The sequence below is a fragment of the Rattus norvegicus genome, chromosome 10, assembly GCF_036323735.1.
Source record: "Rattus norvegicus strain BN/NHsdMcwi chromosome 10, GRCr8, whole genome shotgun sequence".
NCBI lineage: Eukaryota > Metazoa > Chordata > Mammalia > Rodentia > Muridae > Rattus > Rattus norvegicus.
In genome coordinates this window covers 88,128,425-88,149,635 of record NC_086028.1, presented here as the reverse complement: position 1 = coordinate 88,149,635, position 21,211 = coordinate 88,128,425, and the positions used below count along the sequence as shown (strand labels likewise).

At 38.2% G+C, this 21,211-nt stretch overlaps 1 protein-coding gene across 2 annotated transcripts; it reads right to left on the bottom strand.

Moving 5' to 3' along the window:
* Positions 1-1,802: 1,802 nt before the first annotated feature.
* Meioc (meiosis specific with coiled-coil domain) lies at positions 1,803-20,697 on the bottom strand. Of its 2 annotated transcripts, none has more exons than XM_063270158.1 (8): positions 20,434-20,697; positions 19,772-19,906; positions 15,062-15,219; positions 10,827-10,931; positions 7,243-9,115; positions 6,423-6,557; positions 3,947-4,127; positions 1,803-3,534 (listed from the first exon to the last, which is right to left on the bottom strand). In XM_063270158.1, exons 1-8 carry the CDS (start codon positions 20,437-20,439, stop codon positions 3,305-3,307), a joined length of 2,823 nt encoding a protein of 940 aa, XP_063126228.1. In that variant the 5' UTR covers positions 20,440-20,697; the 3' UTR covers positions 1,803-3,304. The 2 variants fall into 2 exon arrangements, with proteins under 2 accessions (XP_063126228.1, XP_220997.5); XM_220997.11 differs by having other exon boundaries at positions 20,374-20,688.
* Between the last annotated feature and the right edge of the window lie 514 nt (positions 20,698-21,211).

Genomic DNA, 21,211 nt, shown 5'->3' with positions numbered 1-21,211 from the left:
CTGTAGGCCTGCTTGGCCTTGAACTCAAAGATCTACCGATCCTCATCTCCTGAGTGCTGGGATTAGAATGTACTTCCATGCACAGCTAAATATTAAAATTGTATTTTTATGTGTATGTGTCTGCATGTCTATGCATGCAGTGCTATTGGAAGCCAGAAAAGGGCATGGAATATCTGGGACTGGAGGTACAGGTGACATGAGCCACCATGTGGGTGCTGGGAATCAAACTGGAACCAAATTCTCTGAAAAGTAGCCAGTGACTAACTCAAGTATCTCCATATAAATGTTTGTGGTGTCTATGTTTGCGTGAATGTGAGCATGCTGTGTGGAAGCCAGGGGTTATGTTGGCTGTCTTCCTTCATCTTTTTCCACCTAATTTAAAAAACACTTCTTTTATTCTGTTTAATATTAACATGAAGACATATACATTACTCTTTTAAGGAAAAACAACCAAAGTAAAAGCATGGGCTAGGTTGGTTGGGTATATAAAAGGATTTGACAATCCGAATTTGATTTCCAGGACCCACAAGCTGTTAGGAGAGACAGAGTAGCCCTCTGACCCCCACACCCACTGTAGTTTATGTGTGTGCATGTACACACACATTTTAAAATCACCACTACAAGCCTGAAGCCCACATAACTAGTTACAGGGCAGCTAGGAAACCAAAGGGAAAGAACTATCTATACCAGTGGTTCTCAACCCTCCTAATGCTGTGGCCCTTTTACAGTTCATGTTGTGGTGAGCCCCAACTATTAAGTTATTTCATTGTTACTTCAAAATGGTAATTTGCTACTGTTATGAACTGTAATGTAAATACTTTTGAAGATAGAGGGTTGCTGAAGGGGCTATGACCCGCAGGTTGAGAACTACTATAGAAAAAGACAATAATGGGGCTGGAGAGATGGCTCAGCGGTTAAGAGCACCCGACTGCTCTTCCAGAGGTCATGAGTTCAATTCCCAGCAACCACATGGTGGCTCACAACCATCTGTAAAAGAAATCTGATGCCCTCTTCTGGTGTATCTGAAGACAGCTACAGTGTACTTATATATAGTAAATGAATAAATCTAAAAGAAAGAAAAAAGAAAAAGACAATAATAAAGCAAGACTTCAAAGATCTTGTTTGTGACAGGATAGCCCCAGCTGGTCTTTGTTATTTAGCTGAGGCTGGCCTTCAACTTCTAATCCTCCCAAGTTCCCATGCTAAATCTCTGTCTCACCTTATACTACAGGCTAGCCTCAAAAACCTCATCCCCAAGTGAATATAGCTTTGACTTTCTGATCCTCCTGCCCTCACCCACTCTCATGCTGGGACTACAGACACTCTCACCACACGTTTTTATACAGTGCTCAGGAGCAGCCCAGTGTCTCCTCCATAGTCTAAGTATTAGCCCAATTGAGCTACATCCCCAGGCCAGGGTTTGGTTTTCCTTAACCTACTGGTATTTCACTTGTGACCACTGTCCTGTAAAAGTCTCCCCAGAGTTTTTATTCAGCAAGGGAAAGTCTCATTCTTTTCTTTTTTTTTTTTTTCTTTTTGTTTTTTTCGGAGCTGGGGACTGAACCCAGGGCCTTGTACTTGCTAGGCAAGCGCTCTACCACTGAGCCAAATCCCCAACCCCGGAAAGTCTCATTCTTAAAGGATGGCATCTAAGTTTATCTGAATCACAATCGTCTGTCGATATTCTTATGTGTTGATGAAATTTAAATCAGGAAGGCTCTTAGCTAAATGGATTTCATATGGTTTTCAGATATAAATACAATGTTAGAAATTAACACAAATGTAAAAAATGAAACTAAACATTTCCAACAAAGTAATTTATTTTTTCCTGAGAGACTAAATTCAGTACAATATTTGTTTTCATAACATTCAACATGTTTTATGTCAAACTTAACCACTTTCTATGCAGTGACTGTGGTGGGGTGTCTATTTTATTTGACTGCCCTCAGTGTAATTCATTTGGTAGTTCTAAAGCATATCAGTGATCAAAATGTTTCTCCCTACAGTTACTCCTGCATTCTCAATCAGTTTCTTCCGCACATCATCTAAAGAAAATTTATGTGGTGTGATTACACTCTTTTTTTTTTAATACCAGGATTTCTAAAGCTAAGAAAAAACACTAACATCAAAAACATCAGTGTTTCTAGTCAAGGATATTTCAATTAAATTTCATCAGTACATTATATTGTAGTTTAACTCATGCTAGAAACTTTAAAACCCAAGATCTTCTGAGTCACATAATACCAACATTTCATATTAATGAATAAATTATTCAGGTTCTAATACAAAGATATTAAGTGATGAAAACAGAAAAAGCCAAGCTTTCAAGTGCTCTTTTAAAAAATACAGAAGCAAACAAATGAACATAACTACACAAAATATACACTAACTGAGAAACTAAACTAGTTAAAGATTAACCTAAAAATACATTTTAGAACTTCGTGATACCCTCATTAAAGACAGCAAACTAAGGGTATTAAAACAAGAGTCATTATTTTAGTTACTAGGCATCGAGTCTATAAGATCCAGATAAAGGAATGTTTTATTTTGATTCAATTTAAATACTTTAAAATTGGAAATATTTAATAATTGATAGTATAATTAAAATTTAAAGAATATACACTAATGATTTGAACAGGTTTTATATTCAGTAACTTGCATGGTTTTCACACTGGCACTTTCATCACTAATTTAGGAGAATCAGATGCACTTCCCTCCATATACTTAGGCACTAAGATTTCAAATTTATAAATATGGTAGTATTTTAAATATTAAATTTTTACATGAATATTGGGTTTATTATCCCTGTTTTCCTTTGTTTCCTAGGTATTATCCAGTTTTGTAAGGAAAATACTTTTAAATCACAATCAAAACTTGTCTTGCTTACTAAACTGTAGCCATAATTGGGTTACAGTCACTTAGACTCATTATTTGGAATTATACTTACTAAGGCAGAACTAAATGAAACCTATCTCCTAGAAGAATTTCACATTTGCATTTACCTGCACTGAAGAATGGACTTAAGCAATTTTTAGCTGTAAGGGGATATTTAACAAAATAAACTTGCTATCTTTGACTACTCAGAACTCCTAGAATAATCAACTTTACCTTTGAGTTCACTTTAAACTGTATCTGATTCATTCCAAGCAGATTTTTAAATAGAAGTTAGACTTCATTGAAGTATTAACTTTAAATCTGAAAGAAAATTAATGGACTGAAAGTTTGACAAGTTCATTAAAAATTTTAGCACATCTTGATACATTTACTTATCAGCTTTTAAACTCTTCCTCCTGCTGGCATTTCCTTAGTGTTTACTTGTTTCACCTCTCTGGTTCATTGGATTGCTACTATTTATGCTTTCATGGACTTTATCTTCACAGTTTACTAGATCTTGAAAAGCCTTTTCCATGTCAGCCTGGCCCGCTGTACTTGCTGTTTTTGGCAAGGTCATCTGCAGTGCACACCATAGGGTGGTGCGTGCTTTGCGAGTAGCTACACACATCTCCTTAATTGCTGTAGCAAGAGCAAAAACATCTGTAAAATAAATAGGGTTATTATTATTCACTTAAATCCTCCTTACATCTTAGGATGTTCGCTGCTGTTGCTACCAAATGATCAAACATTATTTTTACAAAAATGATGATAGCAAAGGTAATGAAATACTCTGTATTTTTAAATAGTCAAAAGCATTGTTACTTTTTCTTTGACCTGTATAGCAATAACAATGATTTGGTAAAAAGGAATATTATCTTAAAACAAGTATTATAATTAAATGCATAAAATTAACAAAAGAGAACAATATACTTTGGGAATAAGTAATGTGATCATCATTTCTAATTTGTTCAGATAAGTGTTAATTTTAGAAATGTAGTCTTTTAATCCAGAATCTGATTTTATTAATATTAAAATTATTATCCTACTGTATCAAAAGCGTTAATGTTTGTACCTCTGTCATCTTGGCACCTAGGTACTCCTTGTCTTTGCCGATTTGAAGCATTAACAATTTCATCCTTTCTACGTGACTGTACAATGTGAATTGACTCCAAGTGTCTATCAAGAGCAGTAGAGATATTAGCATGAAGGGGAGAACTTCGAAGACGTTCCATTTTGCCTAGTAAAGTCACAACCTGAGGGAAACATTTAAATTTTGATAAGTCATACAAGTCTTTAATGAAGCATAGTAAAGAGCAACAATAATCATTCAATAGATAAATGGATGCTTACTATGTCCTAAGACTATGGAAGTGGAAAGAAAAATGGAAAGTCTTTATACTTGTTTGTATATGTTAATTCTAAAAGTTATAGTTGATTACTGAGAATAATGAAAAAAATCTAATATTCAAACACATATTATTGACAGTGCTAAGATCTGACATTGGGTTTTTTTGGCAAGCAATAGCCCATAAGTAGAGTGCTGTTAGTAAGAATCACCTAAAGGAGAATTTGAGTTAAAGTCAGCTAGGCATGTTGATACACACCTTTAATCCCAGAACTTGGGAGAAAGAGGCAGGTGGATCTCTATGAATTTGAGGCCTGGTCCACATAGCAATTTCCAGACCAGCCAGAGCTTCACTGTGAGACCCTGTCTCAAAAAGAGGGGGGAAAAGGGGGAGGTGGGGCTAGAGAGATGGCTCAGTAGTTAAGACTGATGCTCTCCTAGAGGTCCTAAGTTCAATTCCCAACAACCACAGGGTAGCCCACAACCATCTGTAATGGGATCCAATGCCCTCTTCTGGTGTGTTTGAGGAGAGCAACAGGGTACTCATACATGTGAAATAAATCTTAAAAAAAAAAAAAAAAGACATGAACTATTTTTGATTAATCCTAACCTCAAGTCCTCTTTTGGATCTCCAATATTTTCTTTTTGGAAATCAGAAATAGACCATTCAAACTAACAGATTTTTTTCTAAGAGATGTTGTGTGTGTGTGTGTGTGTGTGTGTGTGTGTGTGTGTGTGTGTGTGTGTGCGTGCGTGCCTGCCTGAAGAGACCAGAAGAGGATAGTCATAGGCAGTTCTGCAGCCTACTGTGGGTACTGAGAACCACGTTCTTTGGAAGAGCAGTGAGCACTCAACCTCTGAGTCACCTCTCCAGCCACACCTGTTAGTTTTAAGGCATCCATAATGCAGACAATAAAGATTTAAATTTATATTGAAATGATATAAAGTATTATAATTGCCAAAACTGCTAATGAAAATCAGCAGTGATTTTAGTGCTGGGATTACAGGTGTACACCACACATACCTGGCTTTATGTGGTGCTGGGGCTTTGTGTGTGCTAGACAAGCATTCTATCAACTGAGCTACATTATTTCCAGACCCGGGAAATTTCCCAATATTCTTGTTATTGAGTTTTTAAAAGGGTACCAGGGCTGGGGAGATGGATTACTGGATAAATTGCTTGCCACACAAGCGTAAATACCAGAGTTCAGATTCCCAGCACTCACGTAATCTTGGTAGCCTGCTTGTAATCCCAGTGTTCCAGAGGCAGGGACGGGATCCCTTGGGCAAACTGGCTAGCTATACTAGCCAAACTGGCAAGTTGTGGGTTCAAGTAAGAGATTCTGCCTCAATATATATGGTGGAGAGTGAGTAAGGAAAACAGCACTAACCTCTGGCCTCTACAGGCATGTGCACACACATAGATCATGTACACCCTCATGTGTGCCCACAGATGTAAAACACACACACACACACATATATGCATATACACCACACTCTCATGCACAGGAAAAGCTAAAACATCACTGGGAATATTAAATTAGTATGGGAAGTTATGTTTAATATGCCTAACATGTTTCAAGATTTAACCAATATACATTAAAGAACTTTTTAATTAATTGGCATGTGACTATCAAGTAAGTAAAATAATAAAATAATCACTGGGAACTAATTATTAACATGTCTGTTCCAAGTATTTTCCTCCCTTTGTACACCAGTCAGAACCTGAGTTCAGATCTTCAGCACCCATGTTCAAAAAAAAAGTCACAGTTATATCCACCCATAGTCCCAGTGCTGAGGAAGAGGAGATAAGAGGTACGGTAACTAAGTCAGCTAGTAAGCTAGCCTAGATAAATCTCAAAAAACTAAGGCAAAAAGCAATTGAGGAAAACCGCACTGTCCACCTGGCCTCTGTATGCACATAGACACAAGAGAGCTTTTTTTCAGCTATAGGTAAGTGATTTTACTGGTTTTTGTTTGTTTTGAGCCGAGGCTATCCTCAAACTCACTAATATAGCCAAGGCTGGCCTTAATCTTGATCCCCCTGCTTCCACCTCCCAAATGCTGGGATTTCATACATATGCTACCACACCTGGCTGTAAATGTGATATTAAAATCTTTCACCACTCTAACTTGCTGAATTCTTTAAAATTTTTATCAAGTAATTTTTAAAAGTCCATTATTAGATGTTTTAACAGCTTACTCTAGCTTGTTCTCGAAGTTCATCCACAATTAACCGATCAACTCTAGATGGGTTGGAAGTCAGTCTTGGAATTGGAGTATTATTAGTACTGGATACTTTTTTTCCTGGATAATTCTTGGCAAGGGCTAATTCAGTCTGTAAAATATAATTTTTAGAGACTAGATTTTAAAAACGTGATTCACCTGTGGATATTTTTCACAGCTCTAAGAAATAGAAAAATTTCCCCTTTAAATACAAGTTATTGGTGTCAAAAGGCAACCAATATAAACCACATTTAGATGCTAACTTAGAAAAGTGAAAAACTGAAAAAAGAAAAAAATAACAATATAAACCACAGTACCATAAATTTTCTCATATTTATTATTATATTTACTTTAAAACTCTCCAACAATTTAATACTAAAAAAACAAAAACAAAAACAAACCAAACCTCTGTGACCCAATAAGGAAGAGAATCTACCTCCATAGGAACTTTTAAAAGAGAAAAAAACAACTACTTCAAAACTCTAATCTTTCAATCTTTAAGTAACCTAGTTAAGTCCTTATAGCATTGATTTAAATACTTTACAGTATTTACAGAAAAATCTAGAAATACTCTTAGGCAATGAAGGCTCACACCTTTAATCCCAGCACTCGGGAGGCAGAGGCAGGTGGATCTCTGAGTTGGAGGCCAGCCTGGTCTACAGAGTGAGATTCATGTCAGCCAGAGCTGTTCAGAGAAACCTTGTATCAAAAACCCAAATAAGTACTCTTAAACCAAAGTAAACAGAGACAAGCACATGGAACATACTGTTACTTCTACATGGATAATTCTGGGTTACCTTTTTTCTCTCCTTTTCCAGTGCTCTCCATTGTTCATAGCACTCTTCTAGACGAATATGAAGCTCACTAGCTGGTCCACTACGGGTTTTAATTGGTCTTTGAAATCCAAAAGTTGGCACAAAACCAGAAAAGGAATTATCACCATACATCATATCATTAAAATAAGGATATAAATGGCTTAAGTCATCATAAGAAAACAAATCATAGGAATCCAACAGTGGAACAACTGAATGCCCAAATGGGTGGGTAGATCTTAGGGGAAACCCATTTGAACCAAGTTGTTGAAAACCCTGATTATGTCGTAAATCTCCCATCATATAATTATTAGAAAAGCATGAGGCTTGTGTTCGATTCACACGGCTATTAATATTGTTGTCTCCACTTCCTTGTCTGTGGCTATTAAAATGACCCTGTGACTCTAACAGATCTTGATATGTATTTTGAGGCAAGCCATCAAAATGCTTTGGAATGTCCTCAGGATCATAATGTCCACTCTGGGGCTTGGCTTGAAAATTATGTTTGTTTACATTTTCTATTACCCCGTACTGTGAAGCTGAACAGCCATCGCAAAATCCATTCGGCTGCTTTATTTTCTTCTCTGTAACTGATTCAAAGAGATTGTCTTCTCCAGTTTTTGTTAGTCCTTCCATGTGATTCACAGATTGAATTCTTTCTGCACCATTGTAACTAAAATCAAAACTAGAAAATGCTGAAGGGTTTTCTTGGCAATACTTCTGAAATAAATTGCTATTTGAGGTTAAATTTGTAGATGAGAGCTGGGGAAAATCTGAAGAATGGTTAGAACCTTTTGAAGCTGCGCTTAAATGACTATTCAATTTCATCAAGTTACCTTGATTTCGATAAGGAATAGGAAGGTTGTTTTTTGTTTGAACATTCATCCAAGTTGGTCTGTTTAAACTGATACCTCCTGAAGATGTTGCTGAATTTGAGAATAAATTCACTGATTTAAAATATTCAGAGTTTAGGGTATCAGGCTTAGCAAATTGTTGCTTTTCAGTGACATTAGCAAAATCATTATTAGCTGGACAAGCTGTGTGAGGCTTTAGTCCATATTCTGATTTTAAGCCAAAATCAGCAGTAAATGCTGCTTCCTTTGCAAACTGTTTTTCTGTCAGATGTGGTGTTGTTTTTGGAAATGCAAAATTCTGCTGGTCAGGTATTGTCTCCTCCATTTTTTTCTGATTTGCTGGTTTAACTTGAAATAACTTCGTATAGGCATCTGCTTCCACAGTCGGTGTTTCGGGTGTACCATTGGCTAATTTTTTACCATCTTGGACACTAAAATTTGAACATTTGTTAAGCTTTGTCTTATTAGGATGAGCATATTCTGGGTATCTACAATAATCTGCATTTTCATTAAATCTATTAAATTGGGAAAGAAATATCTCTGCCCGTTTATGCTGTAATGGTGTTTCAAGACCTTTAGCACATATTTTCTCTCTTCCGTAGGCGTAAGTATCAATCCCTGATTCTTTCATGATATCAGACAGACCAGTCTGTGGTGTAAAACAGTTTTTGATAAATGGATATTCTTGGAAAGTTGCCTTAACTGTATCATTTGTCTGAATATTGTAACAGTTAGAATGATCACTTCTTGAAAGGTACAACCATTGTTCTTCAAGGTCTAAACCAGTATATCCATGATAAAGTTCATCTATTTTTTGCTGTGGTGTGAGAGTACTATTATGCAAGTATTGCTTTTCCACTGCTGATACAGATTCACCACTATAAAAAGCTTGCTGAGAGATAGATGTATCTATTGGCCTTTTGTTTTCTGTTAAGAGGTCATGGTGATCTACAAATCTGCTTGTGTTCATTGGCCAAACTGACTTTAAATTGGAGGAGCAGGTCCTAGAACAAGTAAACATATTTAATTACAATTTAAGTCTTAGAGACTTTATTTCCTCTGGAAACATTAGAAAATAATAAAAACAAATTCTCTTGCCCCACTTCACCATTCTCGAATCTTTCCCAACCCTTATTTATGAACTACCACTGTTTCCAAACAAGGCAATCATGAAATGTGCTATCTGCTGTAAGAGTTGTGTGCCAAATACAGGTGACCACACATGTATGACGGTGCTTTAAGATTACCAGCAGAATTGGAAAATTCCCTTTACCTTAGTGGCATAGCACAAAGCATGCCACATACTTATGTTTGATTACTGTACTGCCAGTCCTTTATAGGACACAGCTATGTGTAATATATAATATTCAGTTATGATAATGACTGTTACTAATTTATACATTTATTGCAGTATATTTAAAGTTTTTATATTTATTTTTATTATTATTAATTATGTCTATGTATATGTGTCTGCATTTGGGTATGTGCATGTATGTCCAGTTTCCTCAGAGGCCACAGGCATTATATATCCTGGAGCTGGAGCTAGAAAAGGTTGAGAGCCTTCTCACATGGGTACTGAAAAATGAGCTTGGGATCTTTGAAGAGGAGCAAATACTCTTAACAACTGAGCCATCTTTCTAGCCCCTGTATGTTTTTATTGTCTATTTTTAAATAAATTGTAAGTTGGTCATTATACCAGCAGCAGCCTTGTATAATCTGAGATTGCATTGTCATTTCTTTCTTTGTCTTTTGCTTGTATATTTGTAGACAGGGTCTTGTTATAAGTCAAAGTTAACCTCAAATTTTCAAACACTCTAGGTAGTCAAGGATGGCCTCCAACTCTGGATTGTACTACCTCAGTCCAAATTGAGATTATTGGCCTGTACACCCACTTGAAGCACTTTATGGTTACTGTGTCTTTGACATCAAGGAGGTGCACTGAATGATTGGCCTCTACCCTTTAGCTTTGGGGAACTACTGTGTTCTCATGACACTGAAACCATGTAATGATGCATTTGTTGGAACCTGCCCCTATCATTAAGCAACGCATGACTATATGCATTATCTCCACCATACTTTTCTAGAAGTATGTAGATACTGAGGTGGGTAACTTTAGGGTCTTTTGTGAATTGTTTATACTAAGCAAATAGTTTTTCCTTTGAATAGGATATTATATAATTCAAAATATTTTGACCAAAATTTCTAATGAATGAAAAAATGTGTTTTGCTTAAAATATTTTTGAAACTAAAGTATTTTAATTGGTTACACATGTATGGCACATTTTCTTATTAATAGGGCACTTGGGTAATATGGCTTCCACACCCAAATAAAACAATTAAAATATTTTAAAGCCTCTACCACATGAATAAAATCCATATGTATTTCTGCAATGAGTTTTATCCTTCAAGGTCTAAGTTTAAAGCCTCTTAGAACTTATGTTCCTTAGGCCAAACCTCAGGCTCATGGACTTAAGGGAAATACATATGAATTATGCAAGAATTTTTTTCAAATCAAAGTTCTTAAGCAAGTATTAGACTGAACATTCAATTGTATGTCAAGTACTTCAGCAAAATCAAGGCTCCTAGAAACAAATATTTGAAAATACCTACTGTCCTAGAACCCGTTGTTGAATACAAATAAATATTAAACTACAAGGTAACCTAGTATATGTCAATTAAAAGAGCTATTACACACCATAAAGCTTATATACTAACCCTTCAGCAAAATATGGCTGCGACTTATCCTGTTCTTCCAAAATGTTAGACACAAGTCCATATAAGTCTGTTTCACTGCCATAGTCATTTCTTTCGGTCTGAATCCTAAAAATGAATATCATACATAAACTATCTTATTTATTAAAATATATCAATTTCTCCATCCATATTCCATTCTTATTCATTTTTATTCCTTTTTCTTTTGTGGTGCTAAAGATCAAATCCAGGACCTCATGCATGCTAGGTAAGTGCTCTAACATTAAGTTACATTCCCATTCCCTTTATCATCTTTCTTGTAAGATAGACTGACTCTATACATCCTTTCAAACAAAGAAAAGACAAGAACATTTTTTAGTTTAGTATATTATCTATTATAAAGACTTCTCATTTCAAGTCCTATGCCTAGTTTACAAAATATACTTACCTCTTATTTCTCTATAACATACGCTATTGATTTAATGTGACCAAGATAAAAATTTCTGACCAACAATGTCACAGAAATGCTTGGTAACACACCTGAAAGCATGTCCAGTACAATTATATATCATTCTAAATCTGTTCAACTTTTTTCATTTGTTATTTGAAAACCAAACAAAGCTAGAGGCATAGTAGCACACTCCTTCAGTGCTAGCACTCAGGAAGCAGAGGCAGGCAGATATCTATGACTTTGAGGTTAGCATGGTCCACACAGTGAGTTCTAAGCCAGCCAAGGCTACAAAGTGAGACTGTCACAAAAACAAACAAAAAATAAACAAAAACAAAAATGGGGAAGGATGAAAGAAAGCAAACCAAAACAACCATGAAACTGCTGCTGCTTTTAGGCCCTTGTATTAAATAGTGGATAAAAAGATGAAATGTGATATGGACATTATAGACAACATGGCCATTTTACAGTTGTTCATTAAATATAGTAGTTTGTGGACTATCTCTATATCTTTGCCAAGCAGTGATTAAGCTAGAGTTTCACATCTCTGAAATGCTAAACAGCAATTAACAGTATCTGATACAGCAGTTCTAACCCTTTGAGTTATGACCCCTTTGGAGTGTTGGTTGACCCTTTCACAGGGTTTCACCTAAGACTATCGGAAAACACAGATATTTACATTAAGGCTCATAACAGTAGCAAAATTACAGTTATGAAGTAGCAACAAAAATATTATTATGGTTGGGGTCACCACAACATGAGGGACTGCATTAAAGGGTCACAGCATTAGGAAGGTTGAGAACCGTGGTCTAATACATGAAGAGACACAAACCCTTGGAAAGTTGCTATCTTTTACTTTTTTCTATTTTATTTTTTTTTTTGGTTCTTTTTTTTTTTTTTCGGAGCTGGGGACCGAACCCAGGGCCTTGCGCTTCCTAGGTAAGCGCTCTACCACTGAGCTAAATCCCCAGCCCACTTTTTTCTATTTTTAAAAGTAATTCTTTCCTAAATGTAATGTTTTGGTGTTTTAAAGCATAGCTTCTAAGCAAGGCATGGTGATACACACCTATAATTCCAGCACTCAGAAGGTTGAGGCAGGAAAATTGCTGTAAATTTGAGCCTAGCCAGGGCTACACAATGCAATCCTGTCTTCAAAAGAGAAAACAAAACAAAACAAAACAAAACAAAACAAAAAAAGAAAACAAGGCTAGGTGGTTTAATCCCAGCACTCAGCAGACAGAGGCAGTCGGATCTCTGTGAATTTGAGGCCAGTCTAGCTTACAGAATGAGCTCTAGGACAACCATGGCTGTCACAAAGAAAAACCTTGCCTTGAAAAACAAAACTAACCAAACAACAACAACAAATTAGCCAGGCTTGGTGGTACATTCCCTTAATCCCAGCACTTGAAAGGCAGAGGGGCAGAGATAGATGCATCTCAGAGTTCAAGGCCAGCCTGGTCTACATAGTAAATTTCATGATGGTCAGAATTATGTAGAGACCCAGTCTCAAAAAGCAAAAATCAGTCAAACAAACATTAAAACTGAGTTGAGGGGTTGGGGATTTAGCTCAGTGGTAGAGCGCTTGCCTAGCAAGCACAAGGCCCTGGGTTTGGTCCCCAGCTTCGAAAAAAAGAAAAGAAACAAACAAACAAAAAAACAAAAAACTGAGTTGTTTGAAGCCAGCTTAGGTAACCTGTCTGAAACAACATTCAAGATCATTTTTTCTTATTTTTTTTCCAACACTTCAGATTGTTGCAATAGTTTGGAAATAATTGAGAAAGGTCTATATTAGTAATCATTTAGTTATCTGTTGAATGTATAATTGTAAGAAGTATTAAAATTGTATTTTACTGGGCTGGAGAGATAGCTCAGCGGTTAAGAGCACCCGACTGCTCTTCCAGAGGTCATGAGTTCAATTCCCAGCAACCACACGGTGGCTCACAACCATCTGTAAAGAGATTTGATGCCCTCTTCTGGTGTATCTGAAGACAGCTACAGTGTACTTATATATAATAAATGAATAAATCTTTAAAAATAAATAAATAAATAAATAAAATTGTATTTTACAAGGGTATATGACTTACCAAACTATACATTGAACAAACTGAATACCATCAAGTCTAATATTTTTCCACTATACAGTGTTAGCTCATTAAAGATTCAATATGAAATTTTCTTTCTATATAAGATCTAGAAGTTTTTCAATCTAATATTTGTCAAACCATTAATAATTATCATTGTAGGAGAAGAGACAGTGGTCAAAGTAAAGTTTTACTTTTCTTTAATACACATTTCTGTAAAGTTTGAGGTTTTTGTGCTTTCTTGTTTTGAGACAGGGACTTACTATATATAGCTTTAGCTGTCCTGGAACTCATGATGTAGACCAGAATGACCTTTAATTCACATAGATTTGCATATCTCTGCCTCTCAAAGCTGGCATTGAAGGAGTGTGCCCAGACTGAATTTTTTCAATTGCATCTGTCAACTTCAGTCATTTTTGGAAAATTGTGTATTATATAATCTAATATTATCCATAATTTTTAATTTTCAGTTTTTTATTAGTAGGACTCAACAAATGTTTCCTTATTAAACATACATCAAGCCTCCACTAATAGCTCCCTTGTATGTGACTAAAACAATTGTAAACATCACCCAAGTAAGCTGCTGTTCCCAACAGCTTTCTGTGATGTTTTGTTTATACACAGCCCCATTCTCTTTTTAAATCCTCCCTTGCAGATTGTCATTATCTGCTTTACTATAAGATTATAAACACAAGAATAATATTTACTGTATTAATTCTATTTTCCCCAGGTAAGAGAATACTTGACATGCAGTAAGCTCTTACTGTTTGCAGGAGAGAAAATATTTTAAAATATTTCATGTTGCATAAAATCTTGTTTTCTGTACATTATAAAAAAATTAGTGAACACTTAAAATTGGATAAATATGTCTAAACATTTTAATTTTATTTGTGTATGAATGCTATATCTGTATATATGACTGCATGCCAGAAGAGGAACTCAGATCTCATCATAGATATTGCTGGAAACTGAACTCAGGACTTCTGGAAAAGCAGACAGCGCTCTTAACCGCTGAGCTATCTCTTCAGTCCTCTAGATCCAAACATTTTAAACTTAATTATGTTTAGAATTGGCAAGATACTTCAGCAGGTTCTAAGCACTTACCACCAAGCCTAATGACCTGAGTTCTATCCCTGAGACATAACATATAAGAAGAGAACCAGCTTCCTCAAGTTGTCCTTAACACAGGCACACACACAGACACAGACATACACATACTTTTTTAAAAAATTTAAAATGTTATCTTTAGAAAGAACAACTTAAGACTCCAGAGATTTGGGACCCAAGAACTGCGCTCTTGTAGAGGATGCAGGTTCAGTTACCAGCACCCAAGTGGTGACTCACAACCAACCATTAATTCCAGTTTCAGGGGATTCCAAACCCATCTGACTTCCATAGACAACAGACAGGCATGTGGTACACAGACATACATGCAACCAAAACACCTCTGCACATAAAATATTCCAAAAACATTTTAAAAGGAAGTTGAGACCTATGTACTACTGCAGATCCAGCACTCAAGAGGTAACAAATATGAAGCCAACCTGTCTAAAACATTAAGTAAAAATTATATACAAATAATTGCCTAATTTATGCTTTCTTAGAACTTTGATTAACATAAAATTATAATCCAGCAGTATTAAAATAGAAAGATAGAAATCTAATATACTTTGATCCCTGTGAAATCAAACTTAAAAAACTCATCGAACCTGAGAAATGTATTGATTTACCTGTTCTTTACACTGATCTGAGAACTAGAAGGTTGTTTAATATCATCTCCGTAAGTAGACCATGGTGCATAGAAGAGTGAGGAGTCTATAGAGCTTGCATACTCTGCTGATGAGGAGAGTGGAGTGCAGGTCTGCCTTAGGTCTACATTGTCTTCATTCTAAAATTTAAAAAAAATTTCTACATTAGCGAAATCAAACTTTCATTTATTAGAGAGTATTAGCAAAATAGTAAGAAAACAGATAATGCAAGTGTTAGGAGTTGGAGTAGCTACTCAAGAACTCTGTCAAAAGCCAGAATACAAACATCTGTGGGACATTACATCTGCTGTAATTCCTCAGCTCTGTTCCAGCACGGAAGCTGAAGCAACTATGACAAATATAAACAAATGAAGATCTTTTGGTTGCAGTAAATTTTCATGTACAAAAAGTTATTGATCAGATCTAGAGTTTTTGTTAGAGATATATCAAGCCCGTATTAATAGCTCCTTTATATTAGGAAAAAAGGGGGGGGTTGGGGATTTAGCTCAGTGGTAGAGCGCTTGCCTAGGAAGCGCAAGGCCCTGGGTTCGGTCCCCAGCTCCGAAAAAAAAGAGCCAAAAAAAAAAAAAATCCCCATTAGGAAAAAAGGGATCAGCCAATGAAACTGCTCAGTGAGTAAAGGTTCTCGCCACCAAGTCTAATGACTTGAGTTTACATGCCCAGGACCCAAATGGTAGAAGCACCAACTCCTTCAAGTTGTCCTTGGATCTCCACACGTGCCACAGACCCAAGTGCCCTGTCTCCCACCCCCCAAAATAATAAATGTAATCTTTTTTAATTCATAAAGTTAGGAGCAAGGAGATGGCTCAGAGGGTTAAAGTGCTTGCCCTTAAATGCCTGATGTCCTGAGTTCTAGCCCTGGAACCCACAATGGATGAGAAAAACTCCAAAAATTGTCCTCTGACCTCTCTGTGTGCACTTATACTCATGCATACACATCATAACACAGTAAAAATTTTAATGTAAAGGTTATTTTAAGTTAAAAATAATAGAAGTAGAAATCATTCCCTTAGGTCTCTCTTTGCAAAAACTTACTGATAGCTGTAATTGCTATAGTTTTAATACTTGAAACAGAAGGCTTTGTATGGATACTGGTGGCATTATTTTAAGTAAAATATACACAAAATTTACTTTTTCGTAGACAGGATTGTAGAAGTTTGGTCTGTTTCTTCCTCTCTGCCCCATGCTCCCAGAAATGAGACTCATACTCAAAATATATTTACATATACCTTGGCCATATAGCTAGGCTCTTTTATAACTAGACTATAACTTCCTATAACCCATTTATTCTGGTCTACATATTCTGCCATATGGCTGGTTACTGCTCTTAAGTACCATGTGGATGTTTTGTCACGTCTTTCTGGGTCAATCTCACACCTGGCTCTGTCCCAGAATTCTATCTGCCTCACGGATGGTCCCACTTCCTATTTCCTTCCTAAGCTATAGGCCATCAAATTTATTATTGACAGGTGCCACATCCATACAGACATAAGATATTCCTTCAACACAGCACCTCATGTAGTACAGGCTGGCCTTAAACTTACAGAAATGGCCTAAAATTTCTGAACTCCTGTTGGTCTCTCGTTCAAATGTTACTATTTTAGGAGTGCGCCACCATGCCCAGCTTTAGAAAATTTATTCAATGAAAAGCATACAGTGTAAAACTTTTTAATTTTCCTAGAAATTCCACAAATATTATTTTATTTAGTCAACTTAGAAAATGAGTATTATCTCTTTGTTGTTGTTCAGACAGGGTCTTGCTCTGTATTTCAGGCTGATTTAGAACTCATTTGATAGCCCAAGCTGGCCTTGATTTCACAGCAATCCTCCTGCCTCAGATTCCCAAACACTAGGATTACCGACAGAGCCCCACTTGGCTTTTCTATTTTAAAAACAAAGAAACTGGAGTCTGAAAATATAGTTCAGTGGCAGAACACTTGACTATCTATCATCATCAAAAAATAAAACAAAACAAAAATACAAGGCAATAAGTTACTCAGCAAATACATGACAATATTAAGCTAAAACTCAAAATCTTACTCCTAATCAGGGCCTTTTTCACAAATTTTAAACTTTTGTGTTTCTAAGAGATATTGAAAACTATAAAGATAAATATTGTCATCTCTTTTGAGAAATTAAAGCTATTACTATAATTAGAAGGAAATACAAGGAACCAGGTGTGACAGCACTCATCTGCAATCCCAGTACTTACAAGATAGAGGCAGGAGAATTAGTTAAAGGTTTGCTTCAGGTATAAGGCAAGTTTAAGACCAGCTTGGTCAGTATAAGATCCTGTCTCAAAATCTAAAGATGACCTTGAATTTCTGATCGTTCTCCCCTTACCTTCCTAGCACTACGATAATAGGTTGGTATCACCATACTGAGTTTATGCAATGCTAGGATCATACTCAGAGCTTTGTGCATGTTAGACAAGCATTCTACCAACTAAGCCCCCCCCCCCCGCCAACTATGTATTTTTTGATAAAACAATCAACTAAAATAATATGATGAGAAATATATGGATACTTTTCTGTTAAAATATTTATATAAAAGTTTGGTAATATATAAATATTTGGATAAATGTTAATTATGATGCTTATGTACTTTATATACCAAAAATAAATGGAATTAGTTCCAAGTAAATTTTAGGAGAAATACTACAGGCAATAGCAGAGATGTCTGGTCTAGAGAGTGAAAAGATCTGGATTTCAGGAATTGGGGATGTACCTCACTTGTCAGAGTGCTTGTTTAGCATATACAAAACTTGAATTCAAACCAAGCATCCCTTAGCCTGGTGGTGGCCACAACTGTTATCTCAACTCTACAGAAGTGAAAGCAAGAAAATCAAAAGTTCATCATCATGTTCAGCTAAATAGTGAGTTAAAGGCCAGCTTGGGTTATATGAAACTGTTAGGAAGGAAGGAAGGAAGGAAGGAAGGAAGGAAGGAAGGAAGGAAGGAAAGAAGGAAGGACAGATAGATTTGGGTTCTGTATAAGGGATAAATCAAACTTCAATTTCTCAATCTGTACAGTAGATATAAGTTATTCCTATGTACTGTTATGACTAGAAATATATCAATGTTGATGACCTGCTTAAAATTTTTCAAATAGAATTTGCAGGGGGCAAGAGAGATGGCTCAACAAGGTAAGAGTACTTGCTGCTCTTGGGAGAGGATCCAGGTTCAACTCCCAGCACCCAAATGATGGCTTTCAACAATCTAACTCCAGTTTCAGGGGTATTGCCTCGTCTGTCCTCCACAGGCAAACATGGTGCACAGAAAAACATGCAGGCAAAACAGTCATACACACTTTTTAAAACTTTATTCTATGCCTGATTTAAAAAAAAAAAAAGTGTCTTGCCAGACCTGGTGGTTCATACCTTTAATCCCAGCACTTAGGAGGCAGAGGCAGATCTCTGAGTTGGAGGTCACCCTGGTCTACAGAGTCAATTCCAGAACAGATAGGGCTACGCCAGAGAAATGAAACCGTGACCTGAGTAGCCAGAAAAAACAAACAAGCCAAAACCCCAAACCAAACAAAGTTTTAGTGAGGTAGACAGTAGCATGTAATTAAAGACACTGTAAAGAAAATAAAAATATAAAAAAATTTTACCTTTAAATTATCAAGTGTTGTAAATAAAAAAAAAAAAAAACAACTAAAAAGGGGTTGGGGATTTAGCTCAGCTTGCTAGGCAAGCGCAAGGCCCTGGCTGGGTTCAGTCCCCAGCTCCGAAAAAAAAGAAAACAAAAACAAAACAAACAAAAAAAACCTAAAAAAAAGTATTATAATACATGCTTAAAACAATATAATCTAGTCTTGCTAAACAATTTTCTTGTTAAATGAAGTTTTACTGACATGTTATATACTGTGGACAGGATGAGAATGAGCCAATGAAAAATCTTTTCTTGGAGGGCTGGAGAGGTTGCACAGTGGTTAAGAGCACTGGCTGTTCTTCGGAAGGATCAAAGTTCAATGGCGGCTCGCAACGCCCTCTTAGGGTCTCCAGAGGTGGTGCACAGACATACATGCTGGCAAAACCACCACGAATATAAAAGAGTTTTTTTCCGTTTTTTCGAAACAGGGTTTCTCTATGTAGCCCTGACTGTCCTGGAATTCCCTCTGTAGACCAGGCTGGCCTGGAACTCAGAGATCTGCCTACCTTTGCCTCCCAAGTGCTGGGATTGCAGGCATGCACCACTGTGGGGCTTAAATTTTTTTTTTTAATTAGAAATTTTTCTCATGTTCAAATGCAAGTGTGTATTATGCAAACTCTAAAATGCTTTCTACTGGACCAGACAGATAGCGGCAGGGTGCTTGCTGCTGATCCCGAGGACCCTAGTTTAATCCTGAGGACCCGCGTTCAACATGGTGGACGTTGAGAACTGAAAAGCCCTCTGATCTCCACCTGTTTGCCATGGCACGTTTCTGTGCCCCCTCCCCCATAAAAGTATAATTTAAAAGACTTGGTGTCTATATAGAGCTAGATAATAATAATAGTAATAATAATAATCCTATGTTTTCTCCAGTTTCTAATTCTGACTGGAATTTTTTCAACAAGTATGTGACTGGAGCTGGTCCTGGGTTTGCGTTAGGGCATCGGGGGTGGGGAGGCTACAAAGGAAGATGGGGGGGATGGGAGGGGCGAGCAAAGTGTAGAATTTGTTAATGGACCTGCGACTTGTAGCAATCATAGAAGGACGTGGAGCCGGTCAGCATCATGCTGTTGAACACATCAGATAATCTACTGCTGGTGTCGACGCTGAGGTTCCAGCAACGATTCGCACTTCCACGGAACGCCACCTTCGGCTGCTCAGAACAAGGAAACACGAGGTCATCCCGGAGCACTGTGAGGGCAGGGCTGCAGCCGGGGCCGTCTAACTGCACATCCTTAGGGGACACTAATTTGGGGTCCCTCCTTCGGTCCTTCCCGACTCCATTTCCTCCTCAAGCCCTCCTCCCCACTGCGCACCAGCTCTGAGACGCGGCCCTCGACGGCCCTGACAGACGCCTCGGCGCCAGAGCGCCTCGACAGGCTGACAGAGGTGGTGGCTCAGCTATGGAGGCTTCGGTGAGGTCAACCCTCGCCCAGAGGAACCCCCTTCCCCACTCGCGACTCGGCCCGTCGATACGTCGGGGCTTCCCACCCGGGACCGGCAATCTCCCCTGTCCCCGACACCACCACCCCCGGCCTCCTTAAAGAAGCGTGCAGACGGACGCGCCTGCTCCTCAGCGTCTCTCCCGGGTCGCCATCCTCGAAGCCCCCCGCCAGTTACCTCAGGTCCCTCCCTCAGGCCTTGGGGGTGACGGGGCCGGCAGGTGTCTCCGCCGCTCACCTCCATGGGGGCCCCCCAGCTCCTCCTGGACTAGCTACAGCTCCTGGGGTACGGGGATGAGGGAGGACGTCGAGGCCCAGCTCCCTCAGCCCGCACCCCACCGCTGTCGCAGCCGCCGTCGGCGCTGCCTGGAGCCGGTCTGTGGGTGGGGGGCCAAGCCGAGAGGGTGCGACAGAGAAGAGGCCGTTACATTGCGACCCGTGGCTCGCGACTAGGCACCGGACGCCGGCGCCCCGCCCCACCTACGCCCAGGAGGCCCGTCACCCCTCTTCTCGCACCCCTCATTGGCCCGCTGCCCAGCCAATGGGCAACGGCCTCCAGGGTCTGTTACCCCCCCTCCCCCCCCCCAGAGACAAGGCTAAGAGGGAGCAGTTAGCCGACTTCGCTCTAGGCTTGCTCAGGCCACTTCGGAGACTTTCCCGCCCAAAGTAAGCTCGCTCGGGATTGGCCAGAATGGACGAGCACCTGCCTGCTGATTGGCTGATAGGAGGCGCGAGCCTACTGGTTAGGTAGCAGTGCTTGGAAGATTAGAGAATTTGCACAGCAACTGGCGACGACCTGAAGGCCCTCTGCCCCGCACCCTAGGCCAACATCTGCGTTTTGTGTCTTGTTCTCCGCCCCTAGTTCCCAGAATTCCACAGAGCCTCCAGCCCAATAGACTGTTGTAGCTTTTTTCAGAGGGCGAAGAAACGAAACTCTTGTAAGAGCCAAGTGGCAAAAACTGCCCTCTGTCCTCGGCTCAGGTCTCCTTTAGGGTGAAGGTATTTTGACTATTAAA

Coding starts and splice junctions, on each gene's coding strand:
- Meioc (XM_220997.11), bottom strand. CDS start 20,439: ATGGAGGTGAGCGGCGGAGACACCTGCCGGCCCCGTCACCCCCAAGGC. Junction 9,116..10,826: donor CAGCCATATTTTGCTGAAGG/GTTAGTATATAA, acceptor TACTTGTTCTAG/GACCTGCTCCTCCAATTTAA. Junction 4,128..6,422: donor AACTTCGAGAACAAGCTAGA/GTAAGCTGTTAA, acceptor TGTTTCCCTCAG/GTTGTGACTTTACTAGGCAA.